Genomic DNA, 24,188 nt, shown 5'->3' with positions numbered 1-24,188 from the left:
CTTCATCCTATAATAACTACTTTCTCTTTCAGACCCCCTTATTTTTCTACCACGAAGGGTGAAATCTGGCCTAGAAAGATTGGCCCACTTGAAGCAAAGCTGGAGTCAGGTAATCTATCGGATGCCACTGCTAGAATATCGCAATGTGTCTCTATCTACCCCTTTGGGATCTAAGACAAACCAGCTAGTCCACACTTTACACCTGGGGACATTGTTAGCTCTGTCCTTAACATTCTTTAAATTAGTTGTTAGGAAGGTAAGGGTAGTGCCAGGTGCATTCTGGTTCTGACCCATTTCAATGTAAATCAATCCACACATAAAACCAGAGGAAAGGAGAATATTAATTACAATTGTCACAAAATGAAATAGCCGATGCTTTCAGCAATTTGGGATATGACCACAACTCAAAATGTCTCAAGGAGTAATAAAGCCCCATGGAAAACTTTCGAACAAAACTTCTTCGGTGCAAGGGGTCACAGCAGTTAAACGATACTCATGGACCACCCAAAGCACAGTGGATCTGGTGACAGGACGAGTATCTCACTCATTTTTAGTTATCCTAGAGAGCCTTTATCCCTTATTAGGAAGAGACTTGTTGACTAAGGTCGGGGCACAGATTCACTTCTATCCAGAAGGCTCCCAGGTGACAGATGCCCAAGGGAGACCAATACAAGCTCTGACTATGAGCCTGGAAGACGAGTACCGGTTGCACCAATCACCACAGGCTCCTCACCAAGAAATCACCTACTGGCTGGAAAGGTATCCAGAAGCCTGGGCAGAGACTGGAGGAGTGGGACTAGCGAAGCATAGACCAGCTCTATTCATTGAGGTAAAGCCAGGAGCTGACCCAGTCAGAGTCTGGCAGTACCCTATATCCATGGAGACATGGGTGGGAATAACGGCCTACATTAGGTGTCTGCTAGAACTGGGTATACTGCGGCCCTGTCAGTCAGCATGGAACACTCCCCTGCTATCAGTCTGTAAGCCCCACTCCAATGAATATAAGCCAGTGGAGGACTTAAGAGAGGTAAATAAATGGGTAATGGACATTCACCTGACTGTACCCAACCCCTACACACTCCTGAGCACCTTGCCTCACAAAAGACAGTGGTACACAGTATTAGATTTAAAAGATGCCTTTTTCAGCCTACCCTTGGCAGCTAAAAGCTAAGATCTCTTGTCCTTTGAGTGGACTGATGTAGAAAGAGATATTAATGGACAGCTGAACTGGAAAAGACTTCCTCAAGGATTTACAAACTCACCAACACTCTTTGATGAAGCCCTGCATGAGGACTTAGGTGAGTCTATGGGAAGCCACCCTAGCTTGACTTTGTTGCAATATGTGGATGATTTATTAATTGCTGCTAAAACTGAAAGAGAATGCATCTGAGGAATGGAAGATTTACTCGAGACTTTGGGAAGCCTTGGTTTCTTGAGTGTTGGCCAAGAAAGCTCAAATCTGCAAATCAGAGGTAACTTATCTGGACTATTTATTGAAAGGGGGCCAGCAGTGGCTTACAAAAGGAAGAAAAGAAACTCTCCTTAAAATTCCAACACCCCAGTCTCAGCACCACGTAAGGGAGCTTTGGGGCTCAGCAGGCTTTTGTTGTCTGTGGATTCCTGGGTTTGCGGAGATGGCTAAACCCCTTTATGAGGCTACCAAAGAAAAGCAGCTGTTTTTATGGATGGAGCAAGTTGAACAAGCCTTTGAACAGATAAAAACTGCCTTATTGTCAGCCTCAGCATTAAGACTCCCTGATACAAATGAACACTTTAATTTGTATGTGGATGAACATAATGGGATTATGAAAGGAGTCCCAAGCCAATATCTAGGCCCATGGAGAAGACCAGTAGCCTACTTATCAAAGAAATTAGACCGGTGGCAGCAGGATGGCCACCATGCCTGAGAATGAAAGTGGCTACTGCTTTAATGGTAAAAGATGCAAATTAACTATGGGGCAGGAACTCTATGTGACCACGCCCATGCTAGTGAGAGTGTGTTAAAGCAACCACCAGACCGATGGCTCAGCAATGCCTGACTAATCCATTACCAAGGACTGCTACTCAGTCCTCTCAGAATTAATTTCCTGGTTCCCTCAGCTGTCAACCCAGCGATTTTTCTACCAGATCCAGACCTAGACATGTCACTATATGATTGCTCGGAGATCTTGGCTCAAGTCCGTAATATCCAAGAGGACTTAAGAGATCAGTGTTACCAGATGCTGAACTTGTGTGGTTTACAGATGGGAGCAGCTTTCTTCATCAAGGACACAGGTATGCAGGAGCAGCAGTAGTGACTGAGACTGATGTGGTTTGGGCCGAACCTCTGCCCATAGGCACGTCAGCCTAGAGAGCCGAATTAATAGCCCTGACCCCAAGTACTAACGCTAGGAAAGAATAAAAGACTAACTCTGTATAGTGATAGTCAGTAATCATTTGCAATGGCTCATATACACAGAGCTATCTAGAAAGAAAGAGGATTACTGACAGCAGAGGGAAAGTCCATCGAAAATAAAGATGAAATTTTGGCCTTAATCGCTGCTCTTTGATTGCCTAAGAAGTTGGCCATTGTTCATTTCCCTGGACATCAAAAACTTAAAGATACTGTGAATAAAGGCAATAACCTGGCCGACAGAACTGCCCGGGAAATGACAACACAAAGAGACTCTATAACGATGATAAACCTCCCAGACCCCGGTTCAAGATCTCTCCTGGACACTCCTACATATACCACAGAAGATTTAAAATGGATTGATCAAATAACAATGGCACAATGCCTGAATGGTTGATGGAGAGACTCTAAGAGCAACATTGTCTTGCTTGAACAGTTAGGGAGTAAAATACTACTGAAAATCCATTGAGCACCCACATGGGTAGGAGGAAGATGCAAGACCTGGTGAGAAATACTGGTCTTAGGGTCAAGAATAGACATGCTAAAATAGAACAGATTGTCAGGGACTGTAAGGCATGTCAGCTGACTAATGCAGGGAAAATTCAGGCAGGACCAGGCAGTCGGATAAGAGGAGAGAGACCAGGAACCTACTGGCAGGTGGACTTCACAGAAATCAAACCTGGCAAGTACGGATATAAATATCTATTAGTTTTCCCTTTTTAGGATGGGTAAAAACCTTTCCTACAAAGCATGAAACAGCACAGGAGGTGGCTAAGAAATTGCTGGAAGAAATCTTACACAGGTTTGACTTCCCTAGCATGATAGGATCAGATAATGGACCAGCCTTTGTGTTGAAGGTAAGTCAGGGACTTGCTAATGCACGTGGAGCAGATTGGAAACTGCATTGCGCTTATAGACCCCCAAAGCTCAAGACAGGTAGAAAACTGTAAAGTAGACCCTGACCAAATAGACCATGTTGACTGGTGGTGAGTGGGTAACTCTCCTTCCCTTTGCCTTATACAGAGTACGAAACTCCCCTTTGAAAATTGGTCTTTCCCCCTATGAAATTGTATTCGAAATGCCCCCTCCCATAATTCCTAATTTTCAGAGCAGTTTCTTAGGGAAGGTGATGACTCTGAACTTTTGTTCTCTCTCAGGGTCCTGTAGAGGACCCGCCTTTATGTCTGGCCTAGACTGAATGTGCTGTATGAGTCAGGCCCTCCACTGATCCCACATCACTTCCACCCCGGGACTGGGTCCTGGTGAAAAGACACCGACAGGAAAACGTGGAACCGCGGTGGAAAGGACCTTTGTGGTCATCTTGACGAATCCAATTTTCCTCAAAGTCGATGGCATCGCTACCTGGATCCAACATTTGCATGCGAAGCCTGTAGAACCCATAACCGATTTTGGAGAGAACCCAGAGTGATAAGTCTCAATTTTCAAAGACAATCCTTAAAGCTCAAATTGAGCCGTAAAAAGACTAAGTCATGAAATGGTTGTTGACGTATAGCTTACTTGGAAATTGTATTGACATAATAGTGGGTGCTTGCAATCCTAATCGCCCATATAATTGGGCTTGGATTATTAGTAATCAGGTAATGGACAAACATTTCCCTCTGGCTGTGAAAGAGGGACCCTCCCTATGGTTTCGAGACAGGCTTACATTTAATTTGTGCTAGCTCGCTGAGGGAGTATGGGAAGGACTTAGGCTTGTTGAGTGTAGATGGAGACACTGGTATGTTTGCCCAGGGGAAGGAAGGACTAGTAATTGTGGAGGACCAGAGGATTTTTACTGTAAGAGCTGGGGCTGCAAAACAAGTACTTCAGGAAAATGGAAAGGAAAAGGAGAAGACCTTGTTACTTTTACTAAATCAGGGCCAGCGGGCATCCAGTTTAATGGGATGCCTGTGAAATAACAAATTAGGGTTCCCCAGGATTCTGATGCCTGAGTGAAAGTTCGGTTCACAGACAAGGGCAAACAAGTCCTAGGATGGGAATTAGGAAAGACTTGGGGACTAAAATTTTACCGATGTTGAAAGACTCACAATGGCACACTTAGAATTCTACAGACAATTGCCACAGCTAGCTATTTCCTTTCAGTAATGGGACCAAACAGTGTTTTAAGACTGGCTTCTGCCACAAAAGCCAAAGTAAGTGAAAAGAAAAAGCCCTAGGCTGTAGTGACCCCATCTCCTCCGAAAAGAGGAGACCCCCTCAGGGAGAACATCCCTTGCTGGAGGATTCTGTATGGCAGCTGTTGGTTCAAACTTATAATGTAATCAATCAGACCCGCCCTGATATTACCAGTACATGTTGGATGTGTTATGATATGAGACCCCCATTTTATGAGGGTATTGTAGTGGTACAGAATGTAACTAAAACAAGTAAATCATGCAGATGGGAATAAAAAGAGGCAAAACTTACCCTAAAGGCAGTTATAGGACAACGGTTATGTGTAGGACGAGTACTAACTAATTTTACTCACAGGTAATCAGACCCAAGAATGGACTCCCGAGGAAGCTTATCGATTGTCTCCCCAAGATGTTTGGTAGACATGTTCAACTGGCCTAACCCCTTTTGTGCATTGGAGGCTTTAAATAGGACCCACAGCTTTTGTGTAATGGTGCAACTCATCCCACGAATACTTTACAATTCTCTGTAAGACAAGATGATAAAAATGTCCGCAGCAAGCTACTGGCCGCGAAGAGCTAAAATAGAAATAATAACAACCATGACTTTCGGGGCCCTAGTGGGTTTAGCTGGAGTAGGGACTCGAGTAGCATCCCTGGTTACTCAGAGAAAACCCTACTATAACCTTTGTGCTTCTATAGATGAGGATATCAAAAACCTGGAACGTTCTACAGCCTACCTTCAAAAATCTCATGATTTCTTACCTGAGGTGGTGTTACAAAACAGGCAAGGGCTGGACTTAATTTTCTTACAGCAAGGAGGTCTATGTGCTGCCCTAGGGAAGAATGTTGTTTCTATGCAAATCACTCTGGAGTTGTAAAAGAATAAGGGAACAGCAAGAAGGATGGTTTGAATCATGGTTTAACTATTCCTCTTGGATTATTACATTAATATCCCCTCTGTTGGGTCCCATTATCATTCTAGTGCTTGTGTTCACTATAGGGCCTTGTGTTGTAAATCGATTAGTGATGTGTGTTAAGAAATGAGTCAATACCGTACAAATGATGGTCTTGAGAGCGCCATATCAATTAATCCCTGATGAAAGACATAACGCAGGCCCGTAAGGACAATGATTAGCCTTTCAGATGCATAATAGAAACTGGGGAATGAAGAGTCTAAGACTTAAAGAGGCACAATAAAGAACTAAGTAACTCCATTACGGACTAGCAACCATGTTGTGAGGTACGGATTATAGAAAGAACCATGAATTTGACCCAGAAATGATACAGAAAAGAAAACAATTGCCTGGCAACTGAAACATAAATAATCCTTGGGAAAGCTACAGGAATTTTCTTTGGATACATAAACCAATCACTGGGTGGCTATACGAGACACGGTGACCCAGTGGCCAAGTGGTATCCGTCAATAGCAAGTCAGTATTAATAATAACAAATCGTGTATGTGTAGCTTAATTTGCTTAAAATATTAGCCAATCATGTAATATCTCATGTAACACTCCCTTAATGTTGTGTATTCAATACCATGAAAACTGTACTGAATCTATGCTCTGGGCATAGTGTCACGTGTTACTGAGTGCGTGGAGGACCAAGCTTGAACTTGCAAATAAACGACTCTTTTTTCACTTACATTGATCTTGGTCTCTGGTGATCTTTGTAGGTTCTCCAGTCCAGGTATAACAATGCCCTGCTGCTACTGTAGTGAAACCCACAAACAACTGCACAGCGGTGTTAGCTGCTTTAGATTTTGAAATTTTCTTCCAGTAGCCCTAGTGATTTAAGCCCAGATTTATGGGATAGTCACATAATACACAATTGCAAAGCACCAGAATATACAAAGTCAAAATGCAAAATGAGGTTAAATTTTTTTCCTTGTTGTTTCACTTTTTCTTTCTTTTTTTTCTTTATTTTTTAATTGTGAAAATACGTTACAGAGGGGTTACCATTACATGGGCAAGGTAATGAGTGCATTTCTTAACAAGCATTGTTGCCTCCTCCTTTGTTTCCCTTTGCATCCTTTCCCATGCCCACTCCAGCCCGCCCTCGGCCAAAGTTGTAAAGTTCGTTTTTCAACAAAATGGCTTGTCCATATCTTTATTCCTATGGGTCCACCTTTATCACTATTTAAACAATAAGTTTTTTTTTCCTCCCCCTCCACAAAGTATACCAACATCAAATACAGTGAAAACAGGGGTTATACCGTGGGGGAGAGACATACAAAGCAACAAAGAAATCATCTTATAAATATGTTAGAAACAATAGCAAGAAAGAAAAAAAATTTGAATTCTTATTTTGGGGTCCATTTTGCCTAACATAAACTTATCTGACTGTTTCTGCTTGTCTCAGACAAATACTAGTTATTGCGATTAAGGGAAAGCATGAGACCTATGCTTCTTTGGGCCTGGCTTAATCCAGCCTTGGAAGAAAACAATAGAATCATTTTTTTTCTTATTCATTCTCTTTTAAGGAGCTAGATCCTGTTTATTTCTCATTATTGTTGATATGACTTAAATAAATTTACCAGATTTTTCAAATAAAATAGATATAAAATGACATATTTAGTAACAAAATAAAGCTAAACATTTGAGTGATATTTTTATTTAGTTCTGTTCTCAGTTATGCTGAAATAGCATTGACATGAGACAAGCATATGTGAAAATTGACACGTATCAATCACACAGAACTCTGGAATCTTTGGGCTTTGATTTCTATATCAACGTCACCTAGAAAACAAAATTATCACTTGCTTCATGTCTTAAGTAACATACTTAACACAAGTTTTATTGATTTTACCAATATATTTCATAATCTATGGAATCGATGCATTGCATAAGGATTTGATTTCTTATTTCCACTGAATTTAATATTACGTTTATTTTATTTTTTCACAGATCAAATAATGACATTCTTCAGGATAAAGCATGTCTGTTTTTCATTTTTATTGCCAAAATTGAACTATAATGCACTTTGAAAATTTAACTTTAAATCTGAACTAAAGCATGATATTCCATCACTTACCAATTATTCCTATTGAAAGGTTAAAATTTGAGGCAGTGACCACCACGTGTTGCCTCCTGAGCCTCAGTACTCCCAAGAAGACTTGGGGTTGATAAAGAAAATTCCCATGGCCTATAAACCCCCAGAGAGAGAAGGAAACAAAGACGGGTAGAAAACTGGGGAGGGAACCCAAAGAATGCAGGACTTGCTCCAACACTCAGAAGTAAAAATTAGGCAAGGAAATCAACTTATGTTAAAAATTGTAAAGCCTGCCAGCTCAACAATATCCCCAATGAACCCGTTACAAAAGGAGCTCGCCTCCATGGAGATAGGCCAGGTGTGCATTGGGAAGTAGACTTCACAGAAATTAAAACTGGAAAATTTGGATATAAATATTTGCTAGTTTCTGTAGATACTTTTTCAGGATGGGTTGAAGCCTACCCAACAAAGCATGAGACTGCGAACATTGTGTCTAAGAAGATCCTGGAAGAAATCCTACCCAGGTATGACTTCCCATCCACCATCGATCGGACAATGGACCGGCCTTAGTCTCAAAAGTAAGCCAGGGAATAGCCGCGGTATTGGGCTGGATTGGAAATTGCACTGTGCTTATAGACCCTAGAATTCAGGACAGGTAGAAAGAATGAATCGGACTCCAAAAGAGACCTTAACTAAATTGGTCTTGGAGAGTGGCACAGACTGGGTATCGCTCCTTCTTTTTGCCTTGTTTAGAATTAGAAATTCACCCTATCGGCTTGGCTTTACTCCTTTTGAAATAATGTATGGAAACCCTCCACCCATTATCCCTAGCCTTCAGACTGAATTGCTTGCTGATTTGGATGATATTGAATTTCTGTGTAAGCTTGAATATTTACAGCTGGTGCATAAGAGTAAGGGGCCCCAGCTTAAGGCATTATAAGATTCTGCTTCTATTCATACCCCACATTTGTTTAAACCAGGGGACTGGGTGTTTGTTCGAAGGCACAACTTGCGATCTCTGGAACCATGGTGGAAGGGACCTTACATGGTGCTACTGGCTACACCTACTGCCCTTAAGGTGGATGGCATTGCTGCTTAGATCCACTGTTCCCACACCAGACCAGCTGACCCCTTTGTCTTGGACTATCGTGGGGAAACATGGGAAGTCTCCAAGCATCCTACCCAACCACTCCTGAAGAAAAGAAAAATGGACTGATTGTTATTGGTATACACATTCAAGATCAAGAGGTGTTGGAGTTTAGTTTTGGGCCAGAGCCACAAGATTGTGGCTCAGGACCATAAGTCAAGGGGGGGAATGAAAAGTTAAAGTTTGAGGCAGTGACAACCACGTGTTGCTTAACAAAGCAACACGTGGTGGTAATCAAAACACCTGGTTGATTGTGTGCTTATATAAGACCTGCAAATCCTTAGCTCGGGGCTCTCCTCCTCGGCTCCACTGTGTCGGAGTGTAGGAAGAGGCCCAAGCTGCAGCCCGTTTAAATAAAACAGCTGTGGAGTCTGACTCTCGGTGGTCTTCTTTTGGGGGGTCCTGCGACCTTGGCCATACACTATAGACTTGAATATAACTTATTTTTGAATGGTAAGAAATTCATATTATACCTACTCTCTATAAAATATTTAAGAAATAAATGATCATGATAATATTAATTTTTCCTTCAAGTAGAAAGAACCTCACTATAGATGACAAAAACTTGAATGTAGATGCCATAAAGTTTATGAAAAATTCAAGTCATTATGAGTTAGATGAAATAGTCATTTTTGAAGGTCACAAAATGAAATCTCTTGAAGCTTTCTTATCTGTTAAATAAAAAGTATTTGCACTCAAATATTTCATTCATCTCTCCAGCAATGGTATAACCAAACGAGCTCCATGCCAAATAGCTTCTCTGATTAATTCAAGTCAATATGTAGGAACAGAAGTTATTGAAATGTGTAGAAATATCTACCCACCAATCTAGAAATTAAATCTAAAGTCACAAAGGATTGGGATTAATAATTAGCTTTCATTATGTTGCCTTAAATAAGTGAACCCTTTTTAGTGGGCATAGTTGTAGAGATTTTTTAACTGAGAACTTGTGATCAAAGAGGATGTTAAGATCAAGTCCTTTCCTCCTCTTCCTTCTTTTCCTTCTCTGTTTCCTTCTCCTTTCCCTTCTCCTTTTCCGTCTCCCTCTCTCTCTTCCCCTCCTCCTCTTTTTTCCCTATCCCACTCCTATTCCTCCTCTTCTTTACTTCCTGGCTTCCATGAATACACACATTCCATCACATGTTCCTGACATGGGGTACTGTGCAACCACCAACCAAAAGCAAGGAGGATAATAAACATAAACGGAAATGTATAAAATCAGAATCCAAGATTAATCTTTCCCCAATTTAAGTTAATTTTATAAAGTATGTTGTCATATTGATAGGAGACTGACACAGCATGCTCTCATTTATTATAAGGGATAAGATTTACTGGAAAAAAAATCTGACCAACATCACCCTAATAAATTATTGATTAAATTAATATTAGATTAGGAAATATCTACTTTAAAGTGTCAGATATACTTCAAAAAGAGGCCCAAAAAATCACCTCTATGGTTTATTATGAAAAGACAATAGAATTCAATCTATTCCTCAAGGAAATTGACCTATATTTGGCACTATTGTCAATTTCATAAATGATGTAAGAAGACTAATGAACACATTTCAACTCAATCTGTGTGATATAAAATTTACTCTGTCCCCTGTATTCTATCTATGTCTGGTTCCCAAAGTGATTTGTATTTTATTCTAATCATATTTTTAATTAACTTTAAGTAATTGTATGGGAGTTGCTTTTTGACAAAGCAGTTTATGAATAGTGTTTAGTGAGGTTTTTTTTTCTTTTTTGTCTTCTGAGGTTTGAACTCTGGGTCTGGGCGCAGTCCCTGAGCTCCTTTGCATGAACATTAGAACTCTATCACTTGAGGCATAGCAGTACTATCTGATTTTTCTGAGATTTAATTGGAGATAGGAATCTCACAGACTTTCTTGCCTGGGATGGCTTCAAACCTCAATCCTCAGCCTCCTGATTATTGAGGATTACAGGTGAGTAGCTAGTGCCTGGCTTATACGATGAAGCTTTATTTTTTTGGTAGTCCTCGGGCTTGAACTCAGGGCTTTGGCAATGCCCAAGTGCTTCTTTTCCTCACTCTAGCACTCTACACCTTGTGTCATATTGCCAATTCCAGCTTTTTAAAAATTATGTAGTACTGAGGAATCAAACCCAAGGCTTCACACATGCAAGGCAAGCAGTCTACCACTAAGCCACATTCCATGGCCAATACAATGCACCTTGATGATCATTATTCCTCATCCTTCTCAATCCTATCTCATTCCTCAATTCATATAATTTTGTAGAATATTCACTTACTTGCAATGTCATATATAGTCACTCAGAGAATATATCACTGATTATACTTTATTGCTAGTTATATTCATCAACATACTAAAGTTATGCATTACAGATTTCTGGGATTTTAAATTCTAAATTTTCACACACTACTATTCAGATTCACATACTACTATTATAAAAATTTTTCCTCAGGTTTATGCAAATGCACTCTGTAATTCTTCAATAAAGTACAATGATTCTTAAAATGTTAAAGAATTGAAGTAAGAACATCAGCTTCAGTTCTAGAACATTTTATCATCACTACCCTCTCAAAATACTCCAATATTTATTAGTAGTCACTTCCTGTCATCATTTCAACCTACCTCCTTTTGTGCAGCTATTATTTCATATTCTACCTCTACAGATGTGCCAATTTTAAAAAGCTCACATGATTATAAAATGTCTATCCATTTCTTCCATGTAATATTACTGTTTCCAAAGTAAGACCATGTAAATTTTTCTCATGGATGGAGTATATTGTTTTGTAAGCATGTGAATAATTATTTAACATCCTCAAAGGACATTTCATTTTTTATCATATGTTATTGTAAAGGTTTTGTTATTTATATTTTTGTACACGTGTCTCATTGGATATATGTTGAAATATATTTTGTATGTAAAATTATGATTCAAAATGCTGGATCAAACTGGGCGTCAGTGGCTTATGCTTGTAGTCCTAGCTACTCAGGAGGCTCAGATCTGAGGATTACGGTTCAAAGTCAGCCCGGGCAGCAAAGTCCGTGAGACTCTTATCTCCAATAAACCACTAGAAAACTGAAGTGGCGCTGTGGCTCAAGCGGTAGAGTGCTCACCTTGAGCTGAAAAGTGCAGGTACAGTGCCCAAGCCCAGAGTTCAAGCCCCACGACTGACCAAAAAGAAAACAAAAAATACGCTGGATTATAGAGGCAACTCTATGTGTAATATCTTAAAGATTGCCAGTATGTTTAACAAACTGACTGTATTATTTTAAGTGACAAGCACCAATGTGTAAGAATTCCAATTTCTACATAGTGGTTGTGCAGTGCAATCTCATTGTTGATTCTATTTCCACTAATCTCTATATGTATGCAATGTCTAGGTATGTTATGATATATCCATATGTTCCTTTTTTGTTGTTATATTAATATAGAGATATGTATTTCAATTTTTTGATAATTTATTGACGATGGTTAATTTTTTTCATTGGTATTAATATGCTCTTAATATATTTCTGATTCAAGTGTTTTAAGTAAATGAATATGTATACACACTATGTATACATGTGCATATATTCATACTTATATGTGTATACATACATATGCCTATATATGTATACATATATGAATATACATTTGTGTATATACATATATACAGACATATATGTATATTATTATTTTCATTTCTCTGTAAGTTATCGTTTTACTTTACATGTCCTTTATTGATTTTACTTTATTTTATTTTATGGTTAAGATGTACAGAGGGGTTACAGTTACATGAGTAAGACAATGAGTACATTAGTTGTTGATCATTGTTACTCTTTCCCTTCCTTGTGTTGTCCCACTATCCCTTCCCTCCCCCAGCTCTCACATTCCTATCTACCCACCCCTTACTGCATGAAGTGGTAAAGTTCATTTCCAATATACTGTCTTGTGAGTATATTTGTTGCAATGTGTCATCCTGTGTCCTTGTTTCACCATTTTGTAATTTTCATTCCCCTCTCCAGAAAAGACATGTATATACAAGATGCAGGGTATCAAAACTGAGTACAGTGACAACAGGGGATATGCCATAGGTGAAAGAACATACAAAGGAAACAACAACAAAAATGAATAAAATGGCATTTTACATTTACAACAGTAACAATAAAGACAGAACACTCAAACATGTCCTTTATTGTCGAGGTAATTATTACAGTTAAAGTTCTTATCATTTTTGGAACTTTGCAAAATGTTTGGTAGCATTCAGTGTGGACTGATATGTTCAATTTTTGTTAAATCTATCTACTCATAAGGTACCTGACAGCTCTCTTCTAAAGCAAAAAAGGCAGTGTTCTACAGCTTGGTTCCAAACCATTTGCATTTTTTCCTTGTACTAAGAATACTGACTGAAACCTGGTGCTGAGGGCTCACACCTATTATCCAAGGTACTTCAGGAGGCTGAGATCTGATGATTGCGGTTCAAAGCCAGCCTGGGCAGGAAAAATCCATGAGACTGGTATCACCAATAAACCACCAGAAAACTGGAAATGGTGCTATGGCTCCAGCCTTGAGCTGAAGAGCTGAGGGACAGCACCCAGGCACAGATTTCAAGGCCCACAACGACCACCACCTCCAATAAAAACAACAAAAAGAATACTGACTCAAAAAACAATAGTATTAAGCACTCTTAAAGTTAGGCTCAATTCTGACATTTTGGTATTATCTTAGATGCCAATAGCCTTCTCATCTAATGAGCCATGTCTCCTCACGATGTTAACCAAATTTCTTAGTTTTTTTACACAGTTACTATAAGTATGTATTTTCTCATCTATATTTCTTTCATTTCACCACAGAATCTGTATATATCCTTTATGTCATATTTGAATACAAATGCCTTTGGAAGATATTTATTAATTGATGTATGTTAATTGTACGAAGAAATCTTATTGAAATACTTTACACACTCTCATATTGATCAAGGGCCTGATTAACCTGTTTTTTTCTCCATTCTCATTGCCCTTTATTTTTCAACTGCTTTCTGTGAATTCCTTTCTGCTAACTTCACACATCGTCAAAATTATTAAAGTACTGTTCACCCACTGTCATTGGAAATTATACAATGCTGAATATAAAAACAAAAATCTAAATAAATGGGGACATATAACTTTTGTGGATTGGAGGATACAACTGAGCCAAGACATAAATTGTCTCCTCCTCTATTTGTTGGTCATTCGTGGGTTTTGAAATCTGGTCCTGGTCACTGACCCAATGCTTGTCAGCTCAAATGAGTGCTCTACCCATTGAGAAACTCTGGCACTGCTGGTTTTCTGGTGGTTAATTGGACATAAGAGTCTTATGGACATTCCCGTTCCAGCTGGTTTTCAAGCACAATCCTCAGATCACAGCCTCCTATGCAGCTAGGATTACAAACATGAGCCAAAATCGTCCAGCTTCACAGTTTTATTTATGTTTATGACAACTTCTAAAACCACCTGACCAGCACTCTGACTCATTCACAAAGGAAAATAAACTGGAATATATTTCTCTGTCCAATATTAAAGCTGTTAGTATAAAATTGTTATATTTGTAGAGGAAAATTGTACAGCTCAATGGGTCTGTACAGCACCAGATTAGCTCCACATAAATATTATCAAGGAATATTAAAAAGGGGTAAAACCAAACATTTGTGGAATGACATTCTTTTTAATAAGTGGTGATAGGTTAGACAATATTGGGGAGATTTAAAAAGTAAACATGGACTTAAACATAACAATTTATTCAAATATTAACTTCAAGCAGGATTAAAACGTGGCATATAAAACAAAACGAGTGATATAAATGTAAAACAAAGAAAGAGCTCTTGATAATTTTGGAGACGAAGCTTTCTTAAATTTGGCATTAAAATTATAGGCAAGGAAAACAATATAGTAGAACTCAATGAAAGGGTAAAATAATTTCGTCTGTGAAAGCTCATGTACAAGTAGTGAATAGAAGTTGGAATCAGGTGGCTCATGTATCTCATCCTAGCTACTTGGGAGCCTGTTATTTAAGTTTTGCTGTTTGAAGCCAGCCCTCCACAAAATAAAGTCCTTGAGAATATTATCTCTGATTAATCAGCAAAAAGCCAAAAGTGAGGCATGACTGAAATGGTAAATTTTAACAAATTGCAATTAATTTCAGGGACCCTGAGTTCAAGCCCCAGGACCATACATACATGTAGAAAAGTAATAGTAGTAATACTGATAGTGATGATGATGATGGTGATGATTATAATGCTGATGAGGTGTACCCATAGTCAAGGATAAAATATGTATAAATCTTATACCTGAAGAATGCCTCAAATCTAGATTCTACTTAGAACTCTCAAAACCTAATGTTAAAAAGAACATCAATTAGAAACCAGCAAAGTATATCTTGTGAAAAATAAGCATAAGAAAAACATCATCAGTCGCCAAATAAATGCACATTAAAACCAAAATGGAATCATAAAACATGTATAAGAATTACTTCACATAATACTATAATGCCCGTACTAAATGTTATCAAGAAACAGAGAAAATGGATGCTGGCAGAAATGTCAAATGGGAAATCCACTTCTGAAAACATTTGACAGGTTCTTAGCATATGAAATAAGCAAATACCCACTGTATAGCACAGGAATTGATCTTTCCAGGTTTTGTCTCATAGAAATAAAATGTAACATTCACCCAAACGCCAAAACACAGAGGATTATAACAGCATTATTTCCTCTAGTCAAAGAAAAGGAAATCAATTCAGGCTTTCTTCAAGTGAATGGGAAACGAATTATGCTACATTCTCTAATAACAGAACCAAAAGGCAACTCGAGTGAATGCAATAAAAAAATTAAGGCATACAATAACTGGGAATAATCTACCATAGATTTGATGGCAATCATGTTTATTTATTGCATGATCTAAATGTCGGAGAAAAAAAATATGTTGGTTGCCAGTATGAAACAGGTTTTGGATGGAAAAAAGAGAAGTGGTGGGTTTAATTATAAAAGGGAAACATGAGACAATTATTTTTGGTAAAGAAACGTATCTGTAAATACTGGATATTAATATAGATTTGATAAAATTATGTTGGACTTAATATGTGCACAAAATGATTAAATTAACTCGTCTGCATAAGGTACTTGAGACATATTAATGTCCTATTTGTGATGTCATACTAGAAATATTTAAATAAATTCGAAAAAGTATTCAAGGGATTTATCTATGTTCTTATAAGATCATAAAGATCCATACTAATCTTGATAGAATTTAATATCTAGAAAACAGAAGATAATATTGAATGTTTACATTGAAAAATAATGTGGTTCCAAGCTTGAGATGAAATATACCTTGCTAATTAGAAGGCTGAGATTTAGAGACTGATATGAGGGCCAGTTCTAAAAACAAAAATTCGTGAGGAACTACAAAATCAAAGAAAGCTAGATATAATGAAATTTCCTGATATCTCACGTTTGTGGAAGCCATAGGTAAGCGATCATTACTCAAGGGTGGCTTGGCCTAAAAAATAATCTAAGGTGGTTAGAGCCTTAGCAACAAAAATAAGTCTGTAGCATTCTTCCCATTTTTAATTAAACCCACTACTTCTATTTGTCCCAACTTGTTAAAACAGGAGTGGTTATACACAAAAGCACTGGTCTGAAACCTCAATATAAGGACCTCAGTCTATGTGGGCCAAAGAGTCTCTAACATGAGGTTTTATTTAAATTAACAAGCATTATTTTAGATTTTGCATAGTGGGATGGTGCATAGTCACAGGCAAGGTCTGCTAAGTCAGGTAATCCAATCTACTCTTTCAGATGTTACCCAATAGCCAGGTTTCAATAAAAATGACTACAATGAGATTGTACAAATGAGACTGCCACTTTTCCCTTTCATGAATCAAAATTCTGTCAAATGATTTCTGTCTTCCAGATGTTTACATATTTCTCATGATATTTTCTACTAGTTTGTCTTCATTATTGATGTTCATATTACCTTTTGTTGTTGTCTTGTGTGTATATGCAATTTTTAGGGCTGGAACTCAATTTTTTATGGTCTTCCTTGAATTTTTGGCTCATAGCTTTTTTTTTTGCTCTATTTATTTGCTGTAATTTTTTGCTCTACATCTTGAATCACATTCTCACCTTCTGCTTCTTGCTGGAAAATTAGAGATAAGTTTTCTCACATTTTTTTCTGTTTGAACTGACATTGAACTAAAGTATTCAGGTCTTAGCCTCCTGAGTTTCTAGGATTCTACACATGAATGGCTAACACCAATCTTTGCTTTACTGTTATTTTAATTATATGATAGAGGAAAGTGGAAGTATATTTGTGGTAAGGGTCCAATTTTCAAATACAAGATTGAATCAACTTAACATTATGTAATTGTTATCAATTTTAAAAGTTAAATCAATGAATATTACACATTCCCAAAGAAATATAATTGAAAGCAAAACGCAGAATTGTTTACTTAAAACAAGAAATAGAATCATGAATTTCTTTCGCTTTAAAATTAACGTTTTATATAACTTTAATTAGCAGACTTCCATGTCTAAAAGTTAATATATTAATATAATTAATATATAATAACTAACATATATTAATATACATTAATATAACTAAAAGTTAATATATTAATTTTATACTACAAGAATAAAAGTGATCATAGTTAAGAATATATATTTCATCACAGCGAGAAGATAAGTTTTTGAGCATTCTCACTAAAAAGAAATGTTATATGCAGATATTAATGGATATAGTTGCTCATGCTTGTAACCCTAGCTACTAAGGAGGTTCAGAGCTGAAAATCATGGCTCAAGGGCAGCCTAGGCAGGAAAGTCTGGGAGTACATTATCTCCAATGAGACAAAAGAAAACTGGAGTGGCTCAAGTGGTAGAGCACTAATCTTGAGCTGAAGAACTGAGGGACAGTGTCCAGGTCCAGATTTCAAGCCCCCAAACTGACAACAATTAAAAATAAACCGTTAAAAATGAACAGTACTTTGAAATAAATGTTAAAATATATATTCTAAAAAATTTTAAATCCTCACTAGATATATTAGTTTATATAAATAGATAGAAGTGTTTTCTGGTTTTAGTTGTTATTGAATGAATTGTGTAAATCACACATTTCTTATTCAAATCATATTTGTAGGTTTATACACTTATATGCCATAAGTATAACTAACAGATATGTGATAGGCAGTGCTGTTTTAGGAATCTCTCTTGGCATTCTAACATTAACCCTTCTCCCCTGAAATCGATATGCCCTACAATCTTGTCAGAAGTTTCAACTAATTGGAGCAGAAAAGTATAAGCCATAATCATTGTTTGTAAAAACTGTAACATTTTACATGTATTTCACTTAGTTTAAGAACCAAAACATTTAAGTCATCTGAAATATGCCAGTAGTAGCAAAATGTCTTCTGAGCTTTTTAGTCTCTTAAGAGATGAAAATATTAAATATACACCTAATTTTTTCTGGCTAACATCCTATATCTTAGGAAGATCTTTTTGTGTAACCCTTTGTTCCTGATTAGAAGGCCGGAACAAAGGCAATAATGAAAATAGCCAAGGAAAATACTTAAAAAAAATTTAAAAAGCAATCGCAGACACTCCTGTTTTAATCAGTTACAATGATAATGACCTTAAAGTATCACTTTTTTATCATTAAAGTGCATTAATTAAACTTTAATTAGCAATGTAGAAGGGAACAGAAAACTGTGTCTGAAGAGAGCTTGACTTTGAATAATTCAACATAAGCATAATGGCTTTATCTTGTCTTTTCTATGTAATTACCAAAATAATAAAGAGCAACACCCAAGGGCAAGAAAACACCTAAGCCAAAGCAGTAAACTTTTGTATACAAAATAATTGTGATGGTCTAACTTTTTCAAAGCAGGCTTGGAAAGAAGAAAAGTGTATTTGTTTAGTGTGAATAATAAAAAATATAGTAATCCTCTATTTTTTATTTTATTTATTTTTCGTGAACACACTGTACAGAGGGGTTACAATTACAAGGGCAGGATAACGGATACATTTCTTATCAAGCATTGCAGCCTCCTCCTTTATTTACCCTTCACATCCTTTCCCAGCCTCCCCCTAACCCCCCCACCCAAACCTCCCCACCTCCCCCCCCCCCCCCCGCCGCACCAACGTTGTAAAGCTCGTTTTCGACATGACAACTTGTACTTCTCATTGTTGCAACAGGTCCACCTGTATCCATAAATGGCCTGTTTTTCCCCATCTCAACTACAAGATATACTGACATCAAATATAGTGAAAGCAGGGGTTATATTGTGGGGGAGGGACATACAAAGCAACAAAGAGATAATCTTATAAATGCGTTAGAAACACATGCATGAAAGAAAAAACACATTAAAATACATATCTAAGGGTTCATTTTCCTAACAACACATTATCTGACCTTTTCTGTTTGACTCATACATATGCTAGATATTGTAAATAAGGGAAACCATGGGACCTATGTTTCTTTGGGCCTGGCTTACTTCACTTAATATAATTTTTTCCAAGTTTATCCATTTCCTAACAAATGGGGCAATGTCATTCTTTCTGATGGAGTCATAGAATTCCATTGTGTATATATACCACATTTTCTTGATCCATTCATCTACTGAGGGGCATCTGGGTTGGTTCCAGATCTTAGCTATGGGAAATAATGCTGCAATAAACATAGCTGTGCTGGTAGCTTTAGTGTGGTCTTGTTTTGTAAAGATTTGGGTAAATGCCCAAAAGTGGGACTGATGGGTAATAGGAGAGCTCAATGTGGAGTCTTTTGAGGAACCTTCGCACTGCTTTCCAAAGTGGTTGAACAAGTTTACATTCCCACCAACAATGAAGTAAGGTTCCCTTCTGTCCACATCCCCTCCAGCATCTGTTGTTGTTAGAGTTCTTGATTTTTGCCATTCTAACTGGAGTGAGGTGGTATCTCAATGTTGTTTTGATTTGCATTTCTTTTATGGCTAGGGAGGTTGAGCATTTCTTCATGTGTGTATTGGCCCTCCTTCTTTCTTCTTCAGAGAAGTTTCTCTTTAAGTCTTTAGCCCACTTATTTATTGGGCAGTTGTTTCTTTGAGGATTTGTTGTTGGGGAATTTAATTTTTTGAGTTCCAAGTATATTTTAGATATGAGACCCTTGTCCGTTTTATGGCTAGTGAAGATTTTCTCCCAATCCGTGGGCTTTCTATTGATCTTGCTAGCTATGTCCTTTGCCATGCAGAAGCTCTGCAACTTCATGCAATCCCATTTGTCCAAGCTTTCTTTGATTTGTTGTGTTTCTGGTTCTCTATTCAGAAAATTTTGGCCTGAGCCAAGGAGACCTAGGGTTTCTTCTATTCCATCCTGTAATTTTTTCAGAGTGTCTGCTTTGACTTCGAGTTCTTTGATCCATTTGGAGTTGAAAAATCCTCTATTAATGTTTTACATATCTTGCCTAGGATGATTCGTGTTGGAGAAGAGGAAAGATATGAAAAAGTACAAGATTGTTTGACTATTCCCCAACAACATTCTTATTTATCAGCTATAACAACACAAGTAGCCTTGGTTACTCTTAGAATCATGCTTGTTTACATTTAGAAGCATTATTTTTTGCTGGGTTATAAGCTGCAAACCCTTGAGTATTAATAAAAAGTCATTTCCTAAGAGAAGAAAATTGCTGTGAAAACAAACATAAAATATCGAAGACTTAGCATAGTAGAAACTATTTTGTAGCTATATCACAGCCTGTAGGTGTAGATTTTGTTGCCCCATGGTTCCAGGGGACCCTTTTTTGTTATCTTCTTTGTCACTGTCTAGTGATCCTATATCGTCTTATACCATCCTGAGATTGCTGTATCTTTACTGGATTTTCTAATTTCTGTTGGAAAGTTAGGAAGGATGGAAAATTGAGTTTCTCTTTCTGTTTTACTTTATTTTATAATACTTTAGAAACTGTAACTCAAAATGACATAATCTTTATAATATTAGGAGACAGATTTCATTTCCATATTCTTACCCTAGCCCTATACATAACTTTAGTACTTTGATCCCCAAACATGAAAATAAAGATAAGGAGTTTCTTATTTAAATATTATTTAGAATTTGAAGACTTCATTAATGCAAGGCCCTTAGTAGTATATCCTTCATACATGTGTACAAAGCCACTGGCAAATTTTTCTTAATCTCAGAAACTAGGATATGTGATGTCTCTATAGTTGCATCAGGAAAAGATTGTAGCTGAGTTAGTTTACTAAACCAAATCTGCTGTAACAAATTTCAACAAGTTAAGTGGCTTGAATAATCTATATTTATCATTTTAAAGTTCTAAAGGACAGAAATCTAAAAGAATTCTCACCACATTAAAATCTAGCCACCTACAGGGCTAAAAGATTTTTTAGCTAATTCTAGTGGAAAGGCATTTACAACATGTTCCGCTTTTCAGAAATTCAGAATCTGGGTTGTCTTTACCTTTATCTTCTAATATAGCATCTTTACGTCTTTCTGATGGTTCTTACCTGATCATTACCCCTTTGAACTACAGCTGGGATTTTAAGTACCTATTTTAAGTACTTCCCCCATCTGGTAATTATTCAAATTCGTGTTCCTTGGGTAATGAGATATGAATGTTTTACAAATGTATATATATATCTACATTTGAGGGATTAGACATTTGGGGGATGAGAGACATTATTGGAAGGTATTTTACTGCCAACCACAATGAGTGTCTAGCACTTTTTTCTACTATAACTTGTTATCCATTCATTAATTTTGAACAACTTATTTCTTCACTGAAATATAACTAGAAAAAAGTTAGTTCCTGAAAGCAATTAATCCTGATTAAAACATTGTCCTGTACTAGAAATCCTAAATGCAAGAGAGCAGCTCCTGAAACAGTTCTGGCACTATCACTTTTTATACATTCTGCTACAATCTTCTCTTTTCAAGAGGAGTTGATTTTTATTATTTTGGAATTATGGTTAATATTTATTTGACTGCTATTTTTAAAGAATGCACCACCCAATACTGGCTCTCTTTTTGTAACATTTTGTGTCTAATCTATTTCTGAAACACAGCTATTTGAATTACATGAACTGCTTATTGAAGTTGAACCAGTGTGGAGAGGAAAAGAAAATAGATGTCTCTGTGCATATGTCACATTAAAAATGTACCTACAAGCTATTTACCTTAAAATCATCTATTTTTCATTATGTTTAGATTCTGATAGAATTTAGCCTCTCAACTCACACAGTGTTAATGCAGTTTTATTTCTTTTTTTTTTTTTTTTGTCGGTCGTGGGGCTTGAACTCTGAGCCTGGGCACTGTCCCTCAGCTCTTCAACTCAAGGCGAGTGCTCTACCACTTGAGCTACAGTGCCACTTCCGGTTTTCTGGTGGTTTATTGGAGATAGGAGTCTCACGGTCTCTCCTGCCTGAGCTGACTTTGAACCGTGATCCTCAGATCTCAGCCTCCTGAGTAGCTAAGATTACAGGCGTGAGCCACCAGCGCCCGGCTAATGCTGTTTAATTTCATGCCTCTCAAAAGCAAACCACAAATTATTGTTTATTTAAATTTTATTTTTTTAGTTTTAAAATTGTTCTTTAACAAACTATATTTTTAAAAAGTTAGCCAAGGCAAATGGTTTATTAGATATTTAGAGTCATGTTCAGACTCTATGGTGGAAGCCAGAAAGAAAAAAAAATCATGTTTTTTTTCTTCCTTCAGGCAGTCTTATTTATTCATCTAATTCTGAAAGAATGAAATTCTTGATTTGAAGCCTGTTGCTTGATATCCACAGCGTGTCATTCTTCCTTTATTGATAGAAGAATTTTGAGAAAGGATGAGAATTCACACTAGAAAAATGGGAAGAGGAAAAGAGAAATAGAAATCTAGATATTTTGATCTTCTTCATCTCAATCACAAGGTCTGGATAATGATTATGGATATTAGATACAATGGTCTAGAGTGATTAACCCCATCTATAGAAAAAATATAACCTCATAAGTGATCACATGGAGAATCCTTATTTATAAAAAAATTGTAATAATTTCCAACAGGAAATGTTATATATTTGCTTAGTTCTTGTTTAGTAATTGTTAAATTCTGATGTGCTATAGTCAACTATCATAAAGGTATACAAGAATGGTAAGAAACTAACATCTTAATATCATATTTTAATATTAGCTTAATTCTGCCTGCATTATATGTATGAGGCTGTATTTGAGTTTTGCCTCAATTTCACATGCTATATTCTTCCAGTATATAAGTTGAAAGAAGACTCCTTCTGAAAATATGCTATTTTTATAGCTAAGGGAAAACAAGTCAGCTATTAAACACAGACAAAGAGGCAGAAATCTTCCCCTAGAAATAGTCTTTCACCACTTTTGTTTCGTTTTTGTAAACTGAAGTAAGTCACATGACCCATCTTGACATTGCAGAGTAGAGGTAAATCTTACCTACAGGAAGCTGATGCAGGACATACAGTAAAATGCCCAGATATGCAACATTTGAGATAAAGAGGAAAAAAAAGAGAACTACAGTACCATCAATCATATTGCTATCACATATCTCTGCGGGAAGGAAACTATTATGTTCTTTTGTTTCTAAAATTACTGTGATCTTCAAATCATGTCTTTTATGCTTGGATGTTACAGGAATTAGAGAACATTTTGATCCTGAGACAGCATAAAATCTCAAAGAAAGTTGGAGTAAGCATTTCAATTCTACCTTTTGTTCTCCAAGAAAAGAAACCATTTTATAGACAATACTTTATACTTTCTTACCTAGTATCTTTTTTTTCCAGAAATGGATTTCGTTAATATATGTGATTATCCACCAGAATAAATGTTATCATTTATCTGCATTTTGTGCAGACAGCATAGTCAATTAGATGTAAGTGGGAGTTTATCAGTAGCACTTTTTAAAAATGCAAAAAATGTGGACAGGGAGCCAATATACATATTTTTCCACCATCACCTTCCACATCCTTCTTCTTCCCTCCTAGAAAACACACCCTATCAATAAAAAGACTTAGATATTTGGCTCGTGACCTTGAAAGTGGAAACAGAATATTAGGGATGCTGGAGATGAAGGCCAATAATGTTTTACATAATAATGTCACATGCAACAGCCTTATGAGTGCAGCAGGCCTTAACACTGTACTTCTTTAGTGATGTGATAGGAATGTCAGCTTTACTGGACTTAGTATTGTTTTCCACTTCCTTTTCTTCCACCTGGCCTAAATTATAATACATAGTAATGGAATGAAAAAGTAATGCCATCTTAACCAAGTCCCATTGCGACAATGAGATGTATAAGATGTTATGTTGTAAAACGAACTTTACAACTTTGGCGGGGGAGGGATGGGGAATCAGTGGGCAGGGATGGTAAGGGGAAGGAGGAGGCAACAATGCTTGCTAAGAAATGTACTCTTTACCTTGTTCATGTAATTGTAACCCCTCTGTACAGTATTTTTACAATAAGAAAATATATTAATATAAAAAAGTAAGAAAGTTATTTAGGGCTTTGGGAATGTGGCTAAATGGA

At 37.0% G+C, this 24,188-nt stretch overlaps 1 protein-coding gene across 1 annotated transcript; it reads left to right on the top strand.

Annotated features, from left to right (window-relative positions):
• Nucleotides 1–409: 409 nt before the first annotated feature.
• Nucleotides 410–2,294, top strand: LOC122099422. The gene is given in 2 exon segments (XM_042670057.1): nt 410–1,298; nt 2,101–2,294. Coding segments are annotated over 2 exon segments (1,083 nt in total).
• The last annotated feature ends 21,894 nt before the right edge of the window (nt 2,295–24,188 follow it).

Source organism: Dipodomys spectabilis, unplaced genomic scaffold (assembly GCF_019054845.1).
Source record: "Dipodomys spectabilis isolate Male_0828 unplaced genomic scaffold, ASM1905484v1 ptg000513l, whole genome shotgun sequence".
Taxonomy (NCBI): Eukaryota; Metazoa; Chordata; class Mammalia; order Rodentia; family Heteromyidae; genus Dipodomys; species Dipodomys spectabilis.
Note: the sequence above shows the minus strand (reverse complement) of the source record. Positions and strands in the feature narration are given on the sequence as shown.